This window comes from Barbatula barbatula, assembly GCF_947034865.1.
Source record: "Barbatula barbatula genome assembly, chromosome: 2".
NCBI lineage: Eukaryota > Metazoa > Chordata > Actinopteri > Cypriniformes > Nemacheilidae > Barbatula > Barbatula barbatula.
The window spans coordinates 10,607,658-10,632,669 of record NC_136767.1 but is presented as its reverse complement, the minus strand read 5'-3'; the positions used below and the strand labels follow the sequence as shown (position 1 = coordinate 10,632,669).

At 39.2% G+C, this 25,012-nt stretch overlaps 1 protein-coding gene across 3 annotated transcripts in view; it reads right to left on the bottom strand.

Annotated features, from left to right (window-relative positions):
* The window catches only part of edil3a (EGF-like repeats and discoidin I-like domains 3a), a 129,005-nt gene that overhangs the window by 83,341 nt on the left and 20,652 nt on the right, over nucleotides 1–25,012 (bottom strand). The window contains exons 2-3 of one of the 3 annotated variants that reach the window (XM_079449577.1): nucleotides 12,269–12,298; nucleotides 2,711–2,839 (exon numbers count right to left, since the gene is read on the bottom strand). In XM_079449577.1, the coding sequence (XP_079305703.1) occupies nucleotides 2,711–2,839; nucleotides 12,269–12,298 (159 nt within the window). The remainder of the gene's footprint in view (nucleotides 1–2,710; nucleotides 2,840–12,268; nucleotides 12,299–25,012) is intronic. The other 2 variants (XM_079449578.1, XM_079449579.1) reach the window with 2 other exon arrangements.

Genomic DNA, 25,012 nt, shown 5'->3' with positions numbered 1-25,012 from the left:
TCAATAATTTATGCATACCTAAGTCACTTGCACTATTTTAGTCTAAATTATTATCTGTTCATATCCACCTGTACATTAATGCTCATAGTATATAGTCATCTGTATATATTGTTCATAGTTACTGTCATATTTTCATAGAACACACCTACTGCAAAATATTTTTATAGTCCATGCCCACTGTATTATATTTTTCATATTGTATTCTGTATTTATTCTAACTGTATATCCTGCACTTGCTAACTGCACTTCTGGTTAGACCTAAACTACGTTTCGTTACACTGTACTTGTATATGTGTAATGACAATAAAGTTGAATCTAATCTAATCTAATCTAATCCTAACCCCGTGGTCATCAATGACCTTCTTACGGACTGGCGTCCCCCTAGGGCAGGTTCCGAGATGCATCGTGGTAACGACCGACGCCTCCCTACAGGGTTGGGGTGCGGTGTGCAAAGGGAACGCAGTGTCGGGCCCACCTGTGCCGGCATATCAACTGCCTGGAGTTGCTAGCTGTTCTGCTTGCACTGAAGGGACTACGGTCCCTCGTGCAGGGCCAGCACGTACTGGTCCGATCAGGCAGCACAACTGCCTTAGCGTATATCAACCATCAGGGTGGCATTCGCTCACGGCAGTTAACGCAACTTGCTCGACGCCTCCTTTTGTGGAGTCAGCAGGTGACGAAGTCTCTGCATGCCACTTACATACCGGGCAACCTGAACCAGACAGCCGACGCGCTCTCTCGTCAGTTGACGCCCCATGGAGAGTGGCGACTCCACCCCCGTGCAGTCCAGCTTATTTGGGTGCAGTTCGGGCGGGCACAGGTGGACCTGTTGGCCTCCCTGGACAACACCCATTGCCCGCTATGGTACTCCCTGTCCGAGGGCCCCCTCGGCATGGATGCTCTAGAGCACAGCTGGCCACGGGACAAGCAGAAGTATGCCTTCCCCCCAGTGATCCTCATCGCACAGGTCCTGTGCAAGATCAGGGAAGAGGAGCATCAAGTGATACTAGTTGATACTTCTCTCGCAGGGGAAGGGCACGTTGTGGCACCCGAGACCAGACCTCTGGAACCTCCACGTCTGGCTCCTGGATGGGACGAGGAGATCCTGAGTGGTCTACCCCCCGCGGTGGTGGAGACCATCACTCAGGCTAGGGCACCTGCCACAAGGCGGCTGTACGCCTTTAAGTGGCGCCTCTTCTCGTCTTGGTGTTCTTCTCGCAGAGAAGACCGACGGAATTTCTCGGTCAGGCACGTGCTGTCCTTCCTGCAGGAGAGGTTGGAGAGTAATCTCTCCCCTTCCACAATGAAAGTGTATGTAGCCGCTATCAACGCTCATCACGAGCGTGCCCAAAACTCTGCCCAAAACTCCCCACCACTCCCTTCTGAGACCAGGTGGTGAACTTGCAGGCGCTCCCCACCGGGGAGGAAGACCCAACCCCGTCCGTGTTGTGTCCAGTACGTGCCTTGCGCCTCTACGTGGACCGCACGCAGAGCTTTAGAAGCTCTGAGCAGCTCTTTGTTTGTTTCGGAGGTCAGCAGAGGGGAGAGCTGTCTCCAAACAGAGACTGGCGCACTGGATCGTGGACGCCGTCACGACGGCGTACCGATCTCAGGACTGCCCGTGCCCGCTGGCAGTGAGGGCACACTCCACTAGGGGTGTTGCCTCCTCGTGGGCACTGGCTCAGGGTGCCTCTCTGGCAGACATATGCAGAGCTGCGGGTTGGGCTGCGCCCAATACCTTTGCGAGGTTCTACAACCTCCGCGTGGAACCGGTGTCAGCTCAAGTCTTATAGGCTAACACCAGGTGAGATTGGCGGACGGTAGGGCGTATGACCTTCCCCAGGTGGACATCCACCTTTTCAAAATAGTCAGAAGATGATAGGTTCTCAAGGACGAACCCCATCTGTCGGTTCGACACAACGTCTCGATCCCTCCATCAGGGAACAGAGGTTACATATGTAACCGAGACGTTTTCTATTAAGTGCGCTGCAGAGGCATTTATAAAAAGACTACGCCTGGAATACATTCATAACTTGTGACCAAAGGTTGCTATTTTAATACGACAATACAAATGAAAATGTCTCATCCATTCAGCCTGTCCTCCAAAAATGTCCACATAGTTCATTTGTGCAAGGAGATTATTATAAAATGTTATCAACAAGCACTAGTTGTTGTAAATAGATGTGCTCCAATGGACGTTACATGTATGTAGTGTTGTCCTGAAAAACTGCAGTTTTCAGAAGTCTAAGTCCGAATTAACTTTGTGTCAAAGCCGCAATCTACTGCTCTGATGTGGAAACGTTTAGGCTTTAAGCCAAATGAGCATGAAGAGAGTGAACAAGACGTGAATTTTACCAAAGAATAACTTGTTATCGTGACAGGCCTATATAAAACCACATTCAAATTCTATTTTTACGTTTAGGTATTTGGCGGATACTTATATATTTGATTACAGTGTTCACTGGGATCAAACAAACACAATGCTCTATTTGAGCTTTAGGAACTGTGGATCAGCAGCACAAACACATTCAGATGCTCCTAGAGGTGCTTATTTATAATGTAGCTCCTTTGGGTCATAATATGCCCAGTCACTAATTCAAGTCGATCAAGTGTTAATATAAATGTGTACACCATTAGTCAATGCTTAAACTTGTATTATCGCTATCTGTAAAAAGGGCCAGGGCTATATTAAGTGATGGAATCAACTTACTGTGTTGGCAGTGGACTCCGTTGAAACCTGTTGGGCACTTGCAGACATATCCAATGAATGTGTCACCCCTATATGTTTCACTTATTTCGCAGGTGCCTCCATTGTGACAAGGATTAGGATGGCAAGGTCCTGAAATATAGAAGGATGGAATTAAGCACTGGGACTTTTTTATTTATAAAAATAAGAAGCATTTAGGACCAAGGTTATTTAGATAGTAGATGGGTTAAATGAGCACTTTGTAATATGGCCTACAGTGTAAGCAGTTACACCACTGTCTATAGTGCTAAGCAAATATAATGACAAAGGCAAAGGAAGGAAACAAAGCAACAAGACACAGAGAATAAGAGAAATCCACTATAAGTATCAGCATATCTTGCTGAGGTCACCATGGGGCAGCTTGAGGGATAAATTATATAATGGGCACTCTATTACATCCCCTGGCACTGTATCAACAAAGAGGGTGAGAGAGAGAGGAACAGAGACAGAGGGGATGCTCTGGCATTTCACTTGCTACTATCAGTCAGAGAGTTAAATCACCAATCAACTACAAGAACAAAGCAGAAAATAATAGATGAATATAAGAAAAGGTCATGGCACAGCTTTAAAATGAGAGTAACGTTCCTAGACAGAATGTCAGTTTGATGACATTGACATTCAAGACAAGTTTTGTGATTGACAACCACATCTGCATTCAGAGTTAATCCCATTGGTCTCGAATACACAAGACATTAAATACTCAAACAATAGGTGATTTAGCAATAACCATAGCAACAGTTTGATGCCACGTGAGTTGCAGCTGTGAATGAACATATCGCTATTTAACAAAGACGTGAGTTAATATGAATAGTTATTATAAGCAAATGGCTGTTATTGATAAAGAGGTGCTGTGTTTTGTTTATCTTCTTTTAGTTGCTTCTAGCACCACACCTCAGAGGAGCCGTCCAACATTAAAACTACATTAAAAATGTTTTACAAATGTGTAAAAGATATAACGAATTGCTGTTGTCATTGTTTAGTCAGGAAATCGACTACTACTATAATATATATATATATATATATATATATATATATATATTATAAATAAGTATAAATTAACAATTTCTATGTGTATATAATGAATAGAAAATACATGCAGTAAGAATTTAGAAATGGTAACTCCATTTGTTTGCGATGTTGTGTACTGTTTTTGGTGATTAAATGAATAAGTGATAAGATCGTTTAGCTTTTAATGGTTTGCCTGTCCCTATAGCATAAGAGAAAAAATAAATTAAGGCATTATTTGCTCAAAGCCACACATGACCAATCAAAACTGTGAAATTGCTTCTAAAACAGCATCCAGGCAATGAACAGATTGTACTGAAGTAGCTTCTAATCTTTTAGGCTATACAATCCTGCATTTGCAAGCAAGTCAACATCATAAGAACCCCCAGAAGGACCATAACTCATGGTCTATCAATACCACACTGATGTTTAAAACATTAGAGCGCCTGCATCGGTTTGCATGCTGTCAAAAGTTGCTTGATCAAATTGCAAAGCAGTCAGTTTTATCTTTCAAAATATCAGCACCAAGATCTTTACAGGGCATGGGTGGAGTAGAGCGATGTACGAGACATTATCAATCTGCTATTAAGTGCAAAGAACAACAAAAATGTTGTTCAAGAGACAAAAACGTAATGTTGGGTAACAAGCAAAACAGCTGTGGGATGACGTCCTGAGAAAGGTTGCTTGTAGACCCTAGGTTAAAAGGGACATCATCACATCTGAACTAAAGGGGATGCTCATGCAAACCTTGCCGCCACAATGCATGGATATTGTGGCTGGTGTGCCTTGGTGTAAATCACGTGCCTTTCTGCTCTCATCTTCAATTCAAATATTTTGTTTTATTGTCCACAAGGGGAAAATCAAAACTTCAGCGTCATAGAAAAGTATCAGCAGGTACGAGAGGCTAATGTGAATTTGTCACAGCTGACAAGCAGAAGTGAGAAAAAGCCTCTTATTTAGATAAGCCATAGACTTAGGTAGTCTGTTGGTAGATTACAAATTAGCCAGCTAAAAAACTGTAAAGCAAAAAATGTTTACCCGCTATGTTCATCGTATATCAAAATTGAGGAGCATAAGTATCATATCAGCTATATTGAGACTAGAAACTTATTAAAATGACACAACGTGTACAGTATAATAACCTTGAACTCCGTTACAAGCACTATGCATCTTGAAGGAGAGAATGACAGCTATGCCCGCATTCTGACATGACGATCTATAATGGCACAAAGCTTTGTGACAGCCCCCCTCTACCTCAGGAGAGACAGAAGAATGAAAAACAGGAGGAGAAACAGCCAGTCAAAGATAAAAGACAGTAAAAGGAGAAAGGGGGGAGGCACACCGCATTTGCACCATGTTCCTGAGAGACAATCGGCAGCCATTGTGGTCCAATGAAACAATGCTTTATTCTCGCTGCTCCCTTTTGTGGCGCAAGGCAGGGGATCAACAAGAATGTCAGCCGTTGTTGGGAGACTCGTGATTGTGGCAGGAAAGTAATTGATGTTGGCTGGCACACGCATCCCGATTTTCCGACAAGTCACAATGGAAGCCAATCTATTAGAGGAGCCCGGCTTCAGTGCGGTGTGGTAAAACCTTAGTGCTGGTTAAAAGCAACAAAGTGTTCTCTTTTTCCTCTGTAATTAATCATTCTCTGATGGACGGTCCTGCTTTAAATCCCAAAAGTGAATTCATTTGGGCTGCTCGCTTGGACAAATCCACCTCAACGTCACGGGCAGAAACAGATAAGCACCCCAAAAGCATAACACCCAATAATGTATTCATTTATGCAGATTGAGTAACGTCACTTGCATTGTATGGAAATGATAACACATTAATATGGTGATCACTCGGTTGGATTATAATAATTAAAGCTTGACGTCTGAGCCCATGCGGGTTTTCCTAGATTGAACCTTTCAGCGATTGATAAGATCACATATGTAACTGACTTCTGCAAAGCCCGCGTAAACAATACTGACACTAAATGAAGCAATCCGTCCAAGAGAATTACAAGCCACAGCATCTATGGAGGACCGTATATAAGGAACAGCCCACAAGATAATTGTGTCTTGGCATGCAGGAGTAGGTGCTTTAATTAGTGTCCCCTCCAATGATCTCCTCTAGAACGGTCAGGATGAAGGTGATGGAGGGTGAGAGGGGCTCAGACAGCCTCTCCGTGTCCGAGTTATCGTGAGCAGATTGTGCCGAGCCTTTGGGAGGCAGAGAGGTGAGTAAGGGGGCAGCTTGAGCTCAAATCAAACTTCCTGTAAAGCCCAACCAACCGCAGCTGAAGCGCAGAGCAACAGTGAGGTCGTGTGCACATGACCTGCATGTATCTTTTGTGGACTCCAGAATGCTTCTGTTTTCACAATGGCCGTATATTTACTTGAATTTTTTGTACAAAAGAAATCCCAGACACTTAAGCTCAGGGTTGTCACAATATATTGTTATTGAGAATAACTGTGATATTAAACCACAGGAATATTGATATTTTGCCATGATAACTGTGTAGTGAAAGTATGAACGTCTATATTGCTCTTTCATAGCTCTAAGATAGATCAGGAAGTTTGTTTGTTTCGCAAATGTTTCACAAAAAGTTCAGTTAAGAGGCAAAAAATAGGACAATATTTGAGGAGACAACCGCACATTGGTTCTCTTGATGAAGTAATAAAACAAAAAAACACAATAAAAACATGATTCATGAACATCAATATAATGTTCTTAATTTCTATGAAAAAAAAATTATTAAGCATATGAACCTAGTCAGCAATGTTTTATAGCAAAGATTTTACTGTATTTCAATATAGACTACTTTATTTTAAGTTTAAGTTATGCACCCTCAGCGAGACAAATGCCTTTTTTACTTTTTTTTTTGGCAATGTCAGTAAGCTGTAATTTAGAGCAATGTGTCCTTAATCGAGAATTATTGCGCCAGGAAAAAATCACACATTCACCTTTTCATGCCTATGCAGGCACATTAAAAGAGATGTTGAGCTCACAGCCTTTGCAGGGTAAGAGCTTACACAGCTCATATGTGGCCTAATTCTGTCTTCATCCTTCACACGGGAGTGCAGTATCAGCCTCCTACCTCATGCCCAGTACACTTTTTTTTCTCCCATTTACAAAACTGTGAAACAAACCACCCTTTCCTGCATGGTGCTTCCTCTCTCTCTTCCTGCCATTCATACCTTATATGACAAGATAGAAAAGGCAAGGTGACTAAATTGAACGCAGGTGTTGAAAAGCATGAACCAAGTCGAATGAAATAAATCAGTGGTGGTCCGGGCCTTCGCCAAGGGGACTAAATCTCTTAAGGGAGCCAAAGAAAGTTCAAGCTCACCTTGGAAAGTCTTTCAGATATGGAGAGAGAGGGTGTAAAAGGGAGCCAGGAAATGCCATGGAAATGTCACCATGATAGCATTCTGGCAGGAACCGACAGCCTTTTCCGTCAACTCGCAACCATTCATGAATGAAGGGTTGATAAGAACAGAGAGGACCAAATGAAGAGTCCTTCCATAGTTTTCTTTGGACAGACCAAATGGCTGTTAACTGATTTGGGTCTTATTTTGTACACTTTGCCAAAACATAATTAGATTCTGCGGAAATAATCGTACAATTTATGAATGACTCATACCGATAGAAGTAAAAATCATTTCTATGCTAAAATCCATTGACATCCTGCCAAAGCTTTGCAAATAGAGTGTACTAGTGTTTAAAGAAACTTGTACTTAAGTTTGTTACTTTTTAGGTAAAGATACAACTTAAACATCACGTTCTGTTTGGGCTTTAAATAACTCCAAACAGTTTCAATACATTGATTCAATGTTAAGAATTAAACTAATGCGCTATCAAGATCTATATATAACATGGAAGATGTTACAGTACCTGTGTTCAAGTTATAAGATGAAATTTAACAGAATAGTTATGTTTGAAACCAGGAAATGTATTTATTTCCAAGTAGTTATGCTTACAGGCACAGAAAGTGAGAGGATCAACAAATGATCTACACCATTTTCAGTGGTGATCGGTGCCTTATCTTCAGGGCCAGCAGTAATTGAAAATATGTGTTCAGCAAGTCACATAAACCTATGTGCATGGTGAATCATGTCAAAATACGTGCCTGCTGAAGACGCGTCGAAAGGGTTTATGATAAAAGAGATGCTCGTGTTCAAAGATACTCGCTCAGCGTATTTTGACATGATGCACGATGCACATAGGTTCATGTGACGCGCCGAACATGTATTCTGACATGACGCGGCACACACATGACGGCTACATGCATGTTTTTCTGAGCTTCGCATTGACAATTTTTATGATAGAGCTAGAGCATAATGCTGTGCTGTTAACCTTTTTTTTAAACATTTCTTTACCCTGAACTGTATAGGCCCAGCCTTTAAAAAGGTCACATTTTATGTGCTTTGTAAAAATGATTGCCGAGAGTTTGAAGACAGCTATTACAAGCTATAGGACCGGCATAAGAGCGGAACCCATCCCTTTCCATTACATTACCAAGTTTAAATGCACAACACAATGGACTGAAATACTGTTCTCAAACTACAAAACGTTGCTCAGACCAAAGGCAGGGCATTTTAAAAAGGGGGGATTTTAACATGTCGGTGTCTGATGGAGGGGTCATAATATTGGCCAGTGAACTCAGGCCCATACAGGTTATATAATGGCATACTGACGTTCAATGCAGTTAGCAACTCCATCACTCAAACTCCCCTGGAGGTAGAAGAAAGTGTATTATTAATGCAATGCACTCCACCATTGCAACTACACTAATAAGAGCCCAGTATGCTATGATGAATGTTCTCCAGCTGAATATTAAATATACACATCAAATCTAAAATTGAACAAAAAATGCACTAGTGAAAAGCATGGTAAAGCTATTAGGAAATAAAAGACAATGATTCCGATCCAATGGGGCAAAACTAATAGGAGGTGATATTCAGATTGTGTTTTAACATCTAAAATGTTCTCATTATGGCGGGTGTCACCTCTCATTTGGCCAAATCCCAGTTAAGCATTTTACTAATGTATAAAAATAGAATGAAATACAGTGAAGAGATGGGGATATAGCTAGCCTTTTGACAATATTTGACGGTATGTTTTGATATTTATGTCTCAAGTAGCATTTATATGTGTGAAATGTTTACTGCAGTCAAATATATGATGTATGTTTTCCACTGATTCTGCTTCTGACCAAGTGAATATAAGAGAGTGAACATAATGAAGTGACTATAAGAAAGTCTGATATTTAATTTGCAAGAACCAAAACAGCAAACTACAGCAATACATACATATAGATATATCGAAACTACTTGCCTCACATAATATAATTGGCCAAAGTTTAGTAAGTATGTGCATACAAAGTATTTCTGTTGAATAAAAGTTTTTAACTGATTTAAAATTTTTAACTGATTCTGGAAACCATCTACCATCGTTTTCCACTGGAATTGAAAAAGACTACTAAACCATCTCAGCCTTGACATTTATAACTTAATACAAATTGTGTGCAAAATAATAGTGAATATATAATGGAAATTAGATTTGCTATATTGACCAGATGTAGTGTTTTTTGAAATGCTTACATGTTTTTACTTCTTATTATGAAAGGCAAAGACAAACCAATACAAACAAACCAATACTTTATGTAATATTTGGCTCGATCACAAACAGACCATGTGCATGTGGTGGCAATCAGTCTGAACCCAAAGCCACAAGACACAAATCTGTTTCCTATTTACCTCTTGCTCTCAAATTTGGCAAGACAATAAAATGCATTACTCCAGCAATAAAGCTTTGAACGAAACGAAACTAGACTAGACTAGACTAGACTAGACTAGACTAGACTAGACTAGACTAGACTAGACTAGACTAGACTAAACTAAACTAAAACTCAAGCATGCTCTTAATGAAGCAACCCTTTAAAACACATTTACACAAAAACACATTTATTTCATTAATCCTTTTATTTGCTTTTATGTGCACTTCTAGGGCACTGACAGATCTGTGAATCAGCATAATATACTGTAAAAAAGTAAGCAAGCAAACACTAAGCATCATTTTTGGTGGGTGGTGACATTTGCTAGGTTTTATGCTAATCAGTTATCATAATTTGCAGTGGACTGTATGCTAATGCTAAGTGCATTAAAGATCATCATCATCTGCCTGCTGTATCCAAGCGATGTAAATGTAAGCTATTGAGTATATTGTAAAATCAAGATAAGAGCTGGAAGTGTTTTATTGGCATTCAGCAGGACTAGCAAAAAAGCAGAGCTAATTTAAAATTCTAAACAGAGTCCTAAGTGCTATTTCGAATACTAGACTAATATGAAACAACTGTTGTTTGAATGTGATATAAAGGGGGCAATAAATATAATGTGTATTTGGGGCGACACCACTTAGTTAGCCATTAAAATGTTGTAGAAACTGAGAAGTAAATAGAATATAAATATTAAACAAAAGCTCAATTATTAAAGGGTGTTTTCACACCTGGCTTGTTTAGTCCAGAACCGTATGTGTTTTATCCCGTTCAGTTTGCATAGGCGCATATGAACACTGCCACAGCACTCAAATCCAAAAATGGGATCGGGTCCAAGATTATCACAATTTTGCCAGAACTATTTTACAAAGTGGTTAATTCACTTGAATTTGTATGATTTTATTTGTATGTTTTAGTTCAAATTTATATCACGCCAGTGACGTTAGGTTTAGGGGTGGGTTTGGGGGAGGTGCTTCAGTATAGAGTTTTTCTAATATTCCTTTTTTACGATTCCCATTAGCCCCCACGTAGTCTCAACCTCAGAAGTCACGACCACGGACCGTTGGCTTAACGTCTGATGCATAAGGTACACTTCTAGAAACACTTCAGCACGTTCAAAGTCGTCATCTGATTGGTTGAATTAAACAGGATTTCTGGGAGACGTGCTTATCGCATTCTTTAACTGTCCGCCTGTCTAAACTATTAAACATTGTTGTCGCTGTTAACTTCTGACCCATTCGTGAATGTTTTGCTCTCACTAAATCCTTGGTGTTTCGAGTCAGGTCCGTGTCTGTTACTGCGGGGACATTTCATTAGATTTCCGTCTCTGAACATGACGCAGCACTAAACAAAACGTGATTGGTTGCTTTACCTGTCACTAATATGGGCTCTTGGGGGGACCTTGACCAAAGACTAGCCACCTCATAAAATAGTTATGATGAGTAATTATGATATAATAATGATATATTGCTTAAAAATCTGCACTGTGTGCCCTGCAAATATGATCAGACCAACATTTCAGAGCAGAGATCCATAAAAATGCTAAAGTTTACAATGTGTGCAAGCATCAAAGACACAGACTTTAATTTCTCAGTGGAACAGCCCTTCAAATAATTAAATGATAATAGGTCAGCTACACAGAAGGTCGCAATGAGCTTGGGCAGCTGTTTATATGCATCCTGACAGATGCTCAATACAAGCAAAATCCCAGAAGCGGGTGCGCTTTGACTTGTGACAGGACAGTTTACTCTCACATGACTTGTATGGCCAATTTGAAATGTTGCCATGTAAAAGCAAACCGAACCAAGGAGAAAAAGAGAGCAACAGATCTTCATGTAAGCACTTGAAGCAAAAGATTCCTGCATTTTATTAAAAGCAAGGAAACGTGAAGTGAGTGAAGTCTGAGCGCTCTTCAATCGGACTCCACTCGGAGACATCAGTGGGCTTTAGAGACAGTGCTGACCGAGCACGATGAGACAGATCAATGGGAATGTTTCTGAGGAGCTTGAGAAGAGTCTGTGAGGGGGTGGAGGAACTCTTTCAAACTCCTTATTTTACAGTATGCATGTTGGCATTAGGAATGTGTATTGTTTGGAGGCTACTCTTTGATGGCTCAAGAGACGTTATGGTGTTTATACCGTGTTTATTTACATATCTACAGTACTTCTGTTCTGTGTTTTATAAACAACGAGGAAATGAATAAAAGAAAATTAAACAAATGTTGACATGAGAGAAGAAATAAACATTGACTGGAAATAAAGCGTATACAGTCTATTATTTGAATAATATAGCTTGGATAATTTTTTATTTTGATTCGATTTTTTGATGAAGAATTTGATGTTTGAGTTCATATTGTTTGTAAATTTGTTTGTTTGCACTATATTATTCAAGGAAATATGCCAACAGTGACAGCAGCCAAACTTGTTTGCAAGCATGGTAAGTGATCAGAATAGCAGCAAAAAGACCTGGGATCATAAGCAGAAGGTTCTCGCTTCAGCAGACCTTGAGGTGCAACGACATCACGAGGAAGACACATAACACAGCTAGGACGATATGACATTGTGGGGGATCTTGAGAAAGGTGTGAGGAAACAGGTAAAGAACGAGTTTGAAATAGACTTGTGAAATAGACCTTTAATGCAGGGAAGGTCACATGCCAAAACTGACAACAGCAGATGAAAAGTGAAACAAAGATAGATACAGGTGCCGAATGAGGGGAACACAACAATTACCATATATCTAGATATATCCCACCTGCTGAAGTTGGATCCTCACCATCTGCTGCTATAGAGGGATATGAAGAAACAGATGACAGAGAGAGAGAGAGAGAGAGAGAGAGAGACACAGAGAGAAAAAAGAAGTTAGTTCTTTTCCACATAACAGCAACACAAACCTCAATTAAGAGATGATGCATTTGATTTACATGAAAACCTTTTAAGTTTTACCAAGCTCCAAAATATTCACACATTCACCCATGTTTAAAGTAGTCATCTGCATTTACTGATTTAAGTAAGTTTGTCTGCAAAAATTGCGGAATGTCTTTATGAACCCAAACCTTGAGTAATTCCTGTAACCATAGCGATTGTTAGTAAAATAAAATAAATTGTACAGTATTGTGTCTTCAAGGACATAAGAGGCAATTCACTGAGAATGAACTGCACCCATGGGCAGCTTTGCATATTTGCTTACACAGTCGTTGTTGTTTAAGAGTCCAATTCACTTAAGGAATTCAGGAAATTAGGTAAAGGCACAAATGTGGCCACAAATTTTGTGCTCAACGCATCTGGCATAGTGTAAGTCCTTATTTCGTATGCCAGTTCTGAGTGCTCAGTTGTAGGGAAAACCGCAGACTACAACAAAGCAGCAAACCCACCACTTGCCCACCACTGCAATTTAAGCTCCTGAATCAGCACTTTAAAATGCAGAAACTGCACTCAGCTACAATGCACATGTGAATATATTTACAGTCGTAAAATGGCATTGACTTAATTTATATAGTACCTGGTAAAGCTGTGGGTGGTTAGTGAATAAGAGGCAGTTTTGCATGTATTTACTTATTTATTTGTGCAATGGTTTATCGATTTTCGACCATTCCTTTTACTCTCCGTTTGGTTACTTTATCACTGTTAGCCAAACGGTAGTTTTGTCATGCTCTCTGACCATACAAAGCTCATATTTTCAGCTGCTTTTCATAACTCAAAAACACATCACTGTGTCATGCTGTAGCGAGCAAGGCTGGACGAGAGCCGTGAGGGAACGGTCTCGCATCTCTCACGGAGGAGCTCCGGGAGCATAAAAAGATGAGCGACTGAAGGGTACGGCGAGAGAGGACCAGGCCTGGACTTCATGTTGTGTTTTAGTGTGTTTGTATTTTAAGTTCGTTTTCTTGTTTGTTTATTTTATTAAAAGCTTTATGTTGCATTCGCCGGTTCCCGCCGCCTTCCTTCCTTTTATTAAACCTTGCTACACATGCATACGTCAGCGAATTGATATCTCATACATCAATATGTTAACAACGTGATGAACCACTATTGCAAACTGTGACTGTCAAAACATCAACCAAATTTGTAACTGTTTATGCACAGAACTGTTTTAAGCACTCGATTCTTCTGCTGTGTGAATGTGGCCAAAGTCAGTTCTCATAATCAACTAAAGGTCATGCTCTTTATAACTAGTGCATTTTCATACAATGTCTGAACGTTTTCAGCTCAACCACTGCTCCAACCCACGTTTATCGTTCAGTGGCAGCTTTGAGGTGATCTGACTGAGCATGCATGTGTTTGACTGTTAATCGCTGTGCTCTGGGCCTGAATGGCAAAGCTGTACCCAACCTGTCTTCAGCCATTATCATCACACTCCATCTACCCGATCACATATTACAGCAGGATTCCCAGTACCCCTCCTTCTACTTCTTTTCTGTTCCCGTTATTGTTATTCATCTGCCTGTAAAAGGAGCTCATCTTAGGTCCCAATAGTATCAGGATGGGGGTAAAATAATTCTCAAGTTATTGGGGTTTTGAGATGGTGGTGGAAACTGTCAGGAGTCCTAGTGGTCATTCTATGTTGTTTATAAGAGCTACATAAGAGCCAAGAGACATATAATAAGAGCCAGGAGCACATAATTCTCTCTTTCTCCCTCTGACTCATTTCTGTCTACTCAGTACACTGTAAAAACAATTCTGCAGAGATTACAGTATTATCGCAGCAGTTTGCCAGTAGTTTACTGTAGATTTACATTTATGTAATTTACTGGCAACAATTTGTTCAAAGATAGAGGATAATTTAACACCAACAAATCCTTATCCGTACAGAAAAAAAAACTTTTAAAAAACAGCCTCATGCAAAACATTCTGGGAACCAAAACTGAAAAAGGTTTATGTGGATTTCTGGTTCCCAGAATGCTTTGCATGAGGCGGTTATTTTATCTGTTTTTTTCTGTAAAGATAAAGACTTGTTAATGTTTAATATTCATTTATCCTTGAACAAACTTTTGCCAATAAATACAGTAAGTTACTGGCAACTAGCTGCAAAACTACAGCACAAACGTTTACAGTGTACTGTTTAGTACAATAAAGGAAAACACAAATATTCTTTCCCAGAGCAGTGGTTAGTTGTCACGTTCCACATTTTTCTTGTCTTCTGTATTTTCTCTTGTCACATCATCTAAGGCTGGAAATTTGCATCTTTAACAGGCTGTCAACAGATACATTTATTTTGCTTTAGTTAAGAACCTATATTTTACCACATAGTTACAAACGTCAATACGTTGCCTTGGAATTATAAGGTTCTATCTGCTTTTGTGTGCAAAAACATTGCAATACCCATGTAAGTATAAACACACATGTGCCAACACAAGCCATTATGTCATTCAAATAATTTAATTTGAAAACGTGCAGCTTAAGAACTAGAGCACAAATACCACGTCACACAGCCAAGCTCTTGACTCCAAGTGTTGTGAACTGTATCTTGTTTTTTTAATTCTCCCACTCTGCTCTGGAAAGGAAAGATAGAATACAACAAAACAGAGCGATGGCTCACAAACATGAAAGGGCCAGTTCCCATGCTACATCTTTCTACTTTTTCCCTCCCCCTCTTTTTGCTGGGCCTTGTTTCCAGAACTTTCTTTGAGCCTTTAGCCTTGTGTTATCTTACCTCTGAGACGTACTGCTTAACACAAGGGATTTCGTCCAGAGCCCCAAACATGAAAAACAAGGCTAGGGTGTGTAAGTGTGTGTGTGTGGGGGGGTTCTTTCGTAAGATTAACATCACACTATTTGAGGTGTTTTATGGTTAAAGACTGATCTTATAATGGAAGTGAACAGGGTTCAGAATAAATTTGTGTAAAGTTTCTTTGCCGAATAAATAAAATTGAGCTTAACCGCTTCCAAGTTGTATTCACAGCCGTCTAATACTGTAGAAAATGTCTAGATGTCTGATCTCAAATCTGGTATACCATGGGCAAATGACCCCACACTACCAGCAGCTTCAGTGGTGTGTTGACTAAGACGCGTGGCGAGTAGTTCTGATGCAACATATGAATGCAAGATCAAATCTGCCTTTTACCGAACTACATTTTCACATCAGATATCAGATCATACAGGCATTTATTTTCAACAAAATAAAAAATATTTATTTAATATTAAAGTGTATTGTAAGGTTAGGGGTAGTAAAGAGGTCTTTATTGTCCCAATATGTTGGCATCCATTTAATACATGGATAATCCATTTATATAATAATTTACACTCTATTACTATTATGTACAACATTACTTTGTTTACCTTGCTGTGTCGAAACGGAATGAAGTTTAATTTATATGGACTCTGATAGAGCTTGTCAATGTCAATCTGATTGAGGTGGCCAAACAAATGAAGGAAGGCGAGGATTACCATCCAATCAAATGAAAGAAGGCGGGATTTGCTGTACTGACAAAAGCTTAAACTTTGAAAGAACCAGAGTACTGTAGCTAAATGTTTAATGTTTGACTAATGTTTTATCCTAGTAATGTCAGGGCCGTTGTGTCGTGTGTAAAAACAAACTGTGGCTGTGTCGCTTTTTTCCTCTTTCTGGCGCTTGGGAGTTTGCACTCCCTTGTGGTCTGCTGTTACTATTTGAGCATGATTGACCCGTCAACATTAAAATAACAAACTTGAGTAAACAACCGATGTCCAGTAATTCGCCCCTTAAAAAAATCCTATTAAAGCCCGGTCCTGTCTTGCTACACCACTGAACTGTAACATTGAATTGTGAGAATGATACTGTTAGTGTCTTTGTGTTGTAATGTGTATGTTATGCATGTAAGTGATGTGTGCAATTTAAATTATTCTACTAGTCACAAGTTAAAACAAAAGAAAAATATGTGGAACAAAACACAATTGGTCTTACTACATGCGGTTTTAAAAAGAGGCAGAGTTTATTGTATGCTCTTTGTGGACAAATATATTTTTTGATGAACACATATATACGGTGTCATTCATGAAACATGATTTTTGTGTAAATCACTCGTAAAGTCATTCTAACGTAAATTTTGTGGTAAGCATTTGGCATATTAGTCTCTTATGTATTTATGCAATATAATGTAGCCAAACCAGAAAATGGAGTCCAGAGGATTCCAGCATTCCTAGATACGTAATTTGCGTACATAATTATGCTACGCTATGCTATGCTACGTTTACGAGTGATTGGAATGCATTAACATGCACACATTTTACTAGATATGATGTTTACGAAGTATAGGATTGAGGTGGCCAAACAAATGAAGGAAGGCAATGATTTACTCCCTCAAATTACTCGGAAATTACTCATATATTTACGAATGTTTCATGAATGAAGCTTTTAATAAAAATAATGCACCTTTGTACATCCACATAAAAAACGGACCTAGGCTAACATTCTTGACATCTGCATGATTTGACATGGTGACATAGTAATAGCTTTTTTTCACAACTTGTATTTTGGATGTACCAAGATATTTGGATGTTACGAAGCTGGAAATATCATGTGCACACTTGTTACTAGAATATGTTACTAGATGACCAGTTTAGCATACCATCTCCACGTATTGATGTAAATCAGCAGATACTGCGCGATCTTTTGCATCTGTGTAATAAATCATGGAAACCCAAAGCTCAAAAACCATCTAAACCAACGGATGGCAAAGCCGAGTCCCCAACACCAGCTCACTAAACTGATGACAAGAAGAGAAACAGATCAGCCAGACGTCACAGCCTAATTCAATAGCGCTGGAAATGATTCCTCTGACGTATTGATTCGTTTTGTGTAACTAAGCTAATATTTTATTTTAATTGATCTGTGGTTAATGACTGATAAACAATACTTATTTTTAAAATAAAACTGGATACTCCACGTTTTATACAGTTGTAGATCCCTCGGGTCTTAGACAGAATTAAAAATGGAAGTGATTATGTAATTACTGTGAAGTGGTAGTTAGCCAGGATGGTTGTTAGGGACCATCATTATACTTATCCCTACATGCTACTGAACTCTTTCAAAATCAAGTCTTGGTGAGACGTTTATTTAGTTAACCAAAAATGTGAAAGGAAAACACTTCGTTTGAAAGGAGGTTGATTAAAAACTCTTAAATTATTCAAACTGAATGTGGATTCACACATTTTGCTATGGCAACCCAGACCTTAATTCACTGCCAGTTATTCAAGTTAATGTATAAGGTTTTAAAAAAAATGTTTTACAGTCTTGTTATGATGGATTGCTTTGAACTTTCTGTTAATGCTGCTGGGTGTTTTATTTTAAAACAAGTTATAAATGTTGACATTTTTATAGTAATTAATGTCACACAAACAGAAACAGTGGGAAACTTGCATGGTATGAAACTCTGCATAGTCAAAGATTTTAAATGTGGTCTTAGGGAAACTATTTTTTGCACAATATTTGTGCCATTAAAGGGTATAAACCAATTTTATGGATCTGAGCTTTCTAAGTAAGGAAAATATGTTTTTTTCCATAAACTTAAGCTGCATACCCAAAAAGAGAATTATTGTGTAGTATATGTACACACTCACACACCAGCAGGTCTAAAAAACATCTTTCACTTTGGTCTACAGCAGTGTGGAGTAATAGTAAAAATAAAGTCAAATTAAAAGATGCTCATAAATACGATGAGTATAGTGAGTGTGCTAAAGTATGACTAAATAAATAAATAAAACTGTCAAGACTGCATAGTTTGTTTTTGTTTTCTGTCTGTTGCCATCTTCAAAAGCCACAGTTAAGATGGTTTTCAACATGTGTTCTGCTGTTATGTAGTTGAAAGTGTCCACTCCTCCAACAGCCGTTTTAAAATGCTGAAGGATTTGTGGAATGGAAAAGAGCCGATCAGATTACCCACAAACCCTTTTATCTCCCCATAATACTATTTCCCACTATGCCAGCTCATTTTTCAGGAAAATGTATCAAACTCCTAAAAAATATTTTTCCAAAGGTCAGCTACTTGGCTTTAACATCCATCTAAAACACGCAATGTGAAGTATTTTTATGAGATCCACCCAAAAGCTGCAAAACAGTGCAGAAGATAAAGAAGCAAAAGTCAATGTCAACACAGACAATCAAGACTCGGCACCACAATCACATGGGACTGACCAAGTTGAGGAAATATGCGAAGTTATGAAACATGACGTTTTTATGGACCGGTCCTCATAATCTCATCCTGTCATGATCAATTTAAGCAATGGGGCAGATTGACTTAATATGAATGTCATCATGGAAGCAGTAATATCGAAATGCATGTACTATATTGCGACATATACAAAAGGCACAAGGCCTAAAGGTGTGTCCAGCAGATTGGAAATTCAGGTACCACATAGGTTTATGGGAATACAAATTAATTGTTTTTGATTATGATTCATTAAAAGAAGATAATTAAAATACAATTACTTAGAAACACAAAACATGATCACAAACGGACGAAGGGGGACCTCTGGAAAAAAACCAAGGGACCCAGAATACATTTAGACAGGGGGCTCAGGAACAATGAAACGTTGTATCTCTTTGTAACTGTCACGGAACGCATGACAACGCCTCCTCCTGGTGTCATTAGGTCCCTCTCTCCTGTATACTAGGACTGCCTATCCCATTATCCATGGTGCGCGTCATTCCCTGATCACTCATTATAGTTTCATCAGTCTCACCTGTGCACCCTCAACTACCCTTTATCTGGACTGCTCTGTTCTGTTCCCTTTCGTGAAGTATTGTTTTACCAAACCTCTGTCTCAGTTTGTATCTCTTGTTACTCAGTGCTTTGTCTTTATCTCGTGTATTTCAACTTGGACTTTGAACTCGTTTTTGTGAACCTTTGCTGCCTGCCTCTGTCTATTGCTTGATCGATTTTGATTCTGGATTACCCTTGACGTCTTTTGAGCTATCCTCATCTTGTTCTCAGTTTGTCATCACCTTTAATAAACATCTGCAAATGGATTCGACGGTCTCCGCCTCTACGTCACAGTAACCTTGTAATCTTCATAAATTACTAGGTCACCACACAAGTGGGTTTTGTCGACATTTAACCAGTGAAAAGTATCGAAAAAAGCTTTTTTTCCAACATTTTGTTCCGGAAGTTACAAGCTTTCACTTATATAGCGACGATATCAGCCATCTGTATGTCAAGATCAACACCTAAGTTTAAAAGCCTTCCCTTGTGGTTGGTACTCATACTAGAACTGATAAGTTATATAAATTCACATATGAGAAAATAAGAAAACAGAATCAAAGCCAAAAGAAACATACACAAACACAATACACATGCAGATCTTGTTTGGAAACCATAATAAGCATCGCTGGTCTCGAGCATATGTTGTGTTTTGGATGCTGGTATGCTGCTGTCTTAACAAGACTTCTTAACTAGCAAGCTAATCAGATAAAAGCACTGTGGCGAGCAGGGCGGTACGAGAGCCGTAATGGAAAGGCGCGAGGCCGGGCATGTGAGTGATGACAAGCGTCAGCTGTGTGTGCACCGGTCTCGCATCTCTCACGGAGGAGCTTCGGGAGCAGGAGCGACCGGAGTGTATGACGAGAGAGGACCACGCCTATACTATATGTTTTGTGTATATGGCCAGCAGTCGACTGTGAGGGAGGGCTTAAGTGCGTTTTATTGTTTCATTAAATGTTGTTGTTACGTTCGCCGGTACCCGCCTCCTTCATTCCTTTCATGGATTTTGGTTACACGGTTTACTTTTTTTTTAAGACAAAATGCTCTCCAATCAACATAAACCAGCTTGAACCTAAACTTATCCATTCCATATTTTAATCGTGGAGTGGTGAGTCCCATTCTTATGGTGTTTAGTATCAATGGTAACAAAACCATTACTGAATCTAATTGCACATACACAAAATGCAAAGCTTAGATGTGATGGAAGATAAACAGAGATCCACAACTTGAAATTGCATTCGGTGTTGCAAAGCTACTGCATCGCTTAAGAACAAAGAGTATAGTGCATAAGTATAGGCTACCAAAGTATAAACTACTTAATGTTTTATGGTGCTTTTTGTCTCTTAGGTTTTAATCACTTTGAACTGTCATTTCATGAATAAGGCTTATTTTTCAAAACCCAAAATCTGGTTGGTTTGTTGAACAAAATGGCAGTCATGTCTCCGGAGTCCTGTTTCTTATCAAATTCTAAGAAATCACAACAGGATAAATCTGACTACCTAAAACAATTTCCAAATGGTCCCCACTGAGCATTCATCACTTGACAGAGTTAATTACTAAATAATCGTACTTTAAATGAGCGGATGGCGGAAGTGTGAAAGCGCTGTTGAGTGCTGTGTGAGTCACAGGCGCAACATCTGCAACTCTCTTCCAACTGATCATGACAAGGTCAAAGCAGATTTGGGTAATGGATCTAATCTGCATTTAGCACAGTGGCATTCAGAGTGACAGCGCTGTCACCCCCCACTAAACAGTAGCTTTAGGGAGTGTATTCAGTCTAACACAGACACAGATAGAACGTCTTTCAGTTTTAGCAACCTTTTATGATTAGCATTACATTTTCAACTGGGATGACTTTTAGGGATGTATGCTTATTGTACCTTACTTTAAAGTATATAACATACAATTACAATTGACAATAAAGCCATGATCACACTGTATGATTCCAGCCACAATCTATGTACATTTTTTTTTAAATATTTTAATGATTGATTGATTGTTAATTTCCTTGATGTAAAATCTCACTTGGATAATATTGTAAAAAGCAAAAAGAGACCAATGTTTTTGAAACTCGTATTTACATAATTGTGTATTTCGAGCCTAGCAATTTCAAGCCCAGCCCTCCATCATGACAATTGTGTGATCTCTCAAGACACATCAATATTTCTTATTTGTTTTATCTATGATATGTCAATTTAATCACATAAAATGTTAAAATTGTGTATGTAATGAACTCTGCCCAACCAGAATATGTGGTTGCACCAAATTAAATATTACACCTACACCATCATAGTGGGGATTACATCCACTTATGTGAAATTATTCAAACAGCCATAGTTTATCTGAAGAGGGTTGTAATGAGGAGGACCCGTTTGAAGAGTGAATCCTCAGGTCCGTAAGCCCTTAAGCCTGGTCCAAAGCTTCATGCTGGACCCACCAACCCTGACAGAAAGACGTCTAAAATTGTTAGAGAATGATTTGTTCTATTTCATAAATGGCACATTTATATCTTCAAAACACATCAGTTCAAGTAGTTCTCTACTACACGCAAATGAAAATGACTCTGGAACAACAGTTATATAAAGCGCACGGCTGTTTCCAAGAACTGGCCTGATCTACTCTATCCCTCTAACACATTGTTATTTCTCTAAAATACAACAGCTGGATAGTATTAGAGGCGACACTGTGTGCACATGACTAAATTGTGTATGTACAAGATCTTTAAAGACTGATTAAATGAGCTAATGGGGGTAGCCTGTAAAACTAATGGCCGAATCAACAGAAGCATATAGTATCGACAGACGTTTGTTTGGCAGACAGCAATTTGAAGCGAAAGATATTACATTTTCAATTAGAGTTGGTTCCTGTGTCTGAAGTCACAAACAGTAACAGTAAGTACTGTATTAGAATACATACCTACTTTGTCTTTGATGGCTCATTATGATAGAAAAGAGTATATCCGACATATATAAAAAAATCTTTAGACCATTATTTCTCATCTATTGTTTATTGAATATTCAGCAAACACACTACTCATTTAACCCAAGTTTTGCTCGACAGTATGGTGAGAAATTATAAACTGCATAATAGGGATGACTTTCAAAAATGCAATACGATGCAGTGGAGTGACTACCAATGGCAGTGCAGATTCAATTTACAGCTGGACACACCTCCAACAAATATACGGTAATATATACGGTCACATATAAATAAATAAATAAATGCTAATCATGAGCCCGCTGCTTAACTCCGCATGAAATCCTCTGCGTTTAAGATGCACATTGTTCAAACAAGAATAAGCAACCAATGTACACTAATCAGTTTTAGATCTCTCGCTCCCTCAGGCCCCCACAAACATAGTTATGTACAAAGGCAAACCCACAATGGTGCCGGGCCCATGCATAAATGCAATACAAACATGAATAATTAACTGTTTTTTCAATCTGGGTCTTTCACTGTGACAATACTCCTCTGACTTAATGTTCATTCTTATTTTCCTGCCTGGAAAAGCCATCCACAAGAACAGGGTATGCTTGGGTGACATGTGGACCTAAAGGGCTTTTAGTACCTGCAAATAAATGCTCTCGCACATTTTTGCACACACATCTCTCATCTTGATAATATTGAATATGTTAAAAGCACTGCACAGTTGCATCACTTCGTTTTAATGCAGAAACCTGTGTTCACTAATTCATTAAGCTACTTAAGCTACTACATATGTCTGTGTTTTTTTTTGCAATCGGCGTGTAAGTGCATAATGTACAAAACACGAAGGGATTAATGTGATGATGTGTTGCTTGCTCGTGCTGCAGTTCCATCCCACTCTCCCCACTAGTCCCACCTCTAGCAGCTCGTGTTTTTCCAGAAATAATCGTACAGCTGTATTGCTCTTTTGTAAATTTGATAAAACTAAACACTCTTCGAAGACACTGTATAGGCACTCAAGATTAATGGGTGATTGACAGAAACTTCCTGTGATATGCAATCTTTAAGTAGTACTAAATCTTTTTGTTTATTGTAGTCTAGTTTACATTTTGTTTTTTAAGTTCCAGCCCTGTCCAGTCTTCCGTGTTGTTTGCTGTTTTTTCCTCTCTGCCTCCCTGTCCTGTTGTTTTGCAGTGTTTCTGCTGGTATCCCAGGCTCTTTGGCTCTCTCAGCTCCTTAGCGGGTCTCGGCTCCTGCAGCAGGTCTCACAGTTCTCTCCTTGTGGGTTTCATCTCTCCCCAAGAGGGGTTGGCGTTGTCAGGAGTATTTTGCACCCATTACCCCCGCTTCTCCACTGCTCTCTTCCCCCTCCAGCCAAGCGTTCCATCCTGTTGTCTTTGTGCAGAACTGTCCCGTGTTTTTGCTGTGCCTTTTTGCTTTCGCCTGCCTTAAATCAATTCAGGCTCCCATCTCTGACACATGTGTGTGCCAAATTGTAGTAGAGTGCTGTATCCTCCACAACCTAGCACAGCGATTCTGTAAAGGTGCATTTGTGTTACCTGATTTGCATAATTAATTTAGTGAATCAGCCGCTTAAACAATGCTGGTAGAATGAGCAAAAATACTGCGGTAATATGCAATTCAATCTCCCTCCTGTAATTGTGCTCCCTTTTTTTGAGGAGATTAAGCATCTCCTCGACCGAAAGAAAGAAAAAAAGCACTCCAATAAATTGAATGTAGTTGGATTTTCTATTTTTCTAAATATTCTATTTTGAATAAAATATTCATTAATAAAAAGCATTTTCTAAACAAACATCAGCTGTATGCTACTCTAAATAAAACGCAACAAGTCAGATGTTAATTGGCTCTTCCGGCCCACCTTGATAAACAAAGGAATTTATTGTTCGAATAAATGGACATTTATGCTGTGCTTTAGGCACATTAACTAGACCGATTATAGCCACTGGAGTCTTTTGCTTTCGATCTATGTTTTTTTACATCAGTTTTTTTTCTTCGAGCGTTCTGCCAAAAACCTACTGCTTATCAGCAGGATGGTACTTATTAGCTATGTGCTTTGGCACGCACTGCTCCACAAGAACTGTGAGATCCAAATTATGCTATTTTTGTAATCTAGGCGTTTAAAAGGGCTGTGTGCACATCACTTGTATCTAAAATGATCTGCTTTGTTTAGTCAGTATAACCTATGTTTTAATCGTTTGCTTTTTCGTGAGGTTTGACCTTGTGGTCTTTGTATACAGAAGGAAATGGTTTGTAACTAATAATGAAGACTTTGACAATCAGAGCATGCCGGTAAGCACTGTAGTCATTTAGTAAATGTTTTTATGCAAAGCGATTTACAGTAAATTATGAAGTCCCACTGATAACAGTTTTAGAACTCAGTGAGCTGCCAGAAAATGGCATTTTAATGTACCACAGGCACGCATCTGACACAAAGTTAGTCCTTTTAATTACTATGCCAACAAAGATCGCTTGTTTTGCCCAAATTCTAAGGCAACATTATATGTGTGCATTAAAAAAAGACATCTCAGAATGCAGTGTGAAAAGCTACAAAAAAAATGAAGGAAAGTATGAAGGGTGGTGCAATTAAAATCATATTATTTGTGAGTATTTTTAAAGATTTCTAAAGCTCATAACCCAAGTTCCACTTATCCATGTAGTCTAAGAGTGCTTTTCCACCATCGCGCTGGAGCGTTCTATGCACATTCTGAATCATTTACAGTTATGTTTCCACACGAGCCTGATTCGGCACGGCATGATTGCAAACTGTCCTTGGCTCAGAGGTTTCGGTACGGTTGTCTTATAAATGCGTGCAGAGGCATTATGGCGCAGTCTCTTGTGTTACCAAGGCAGCGCGAGACGCGTTTTTGTTTACATTT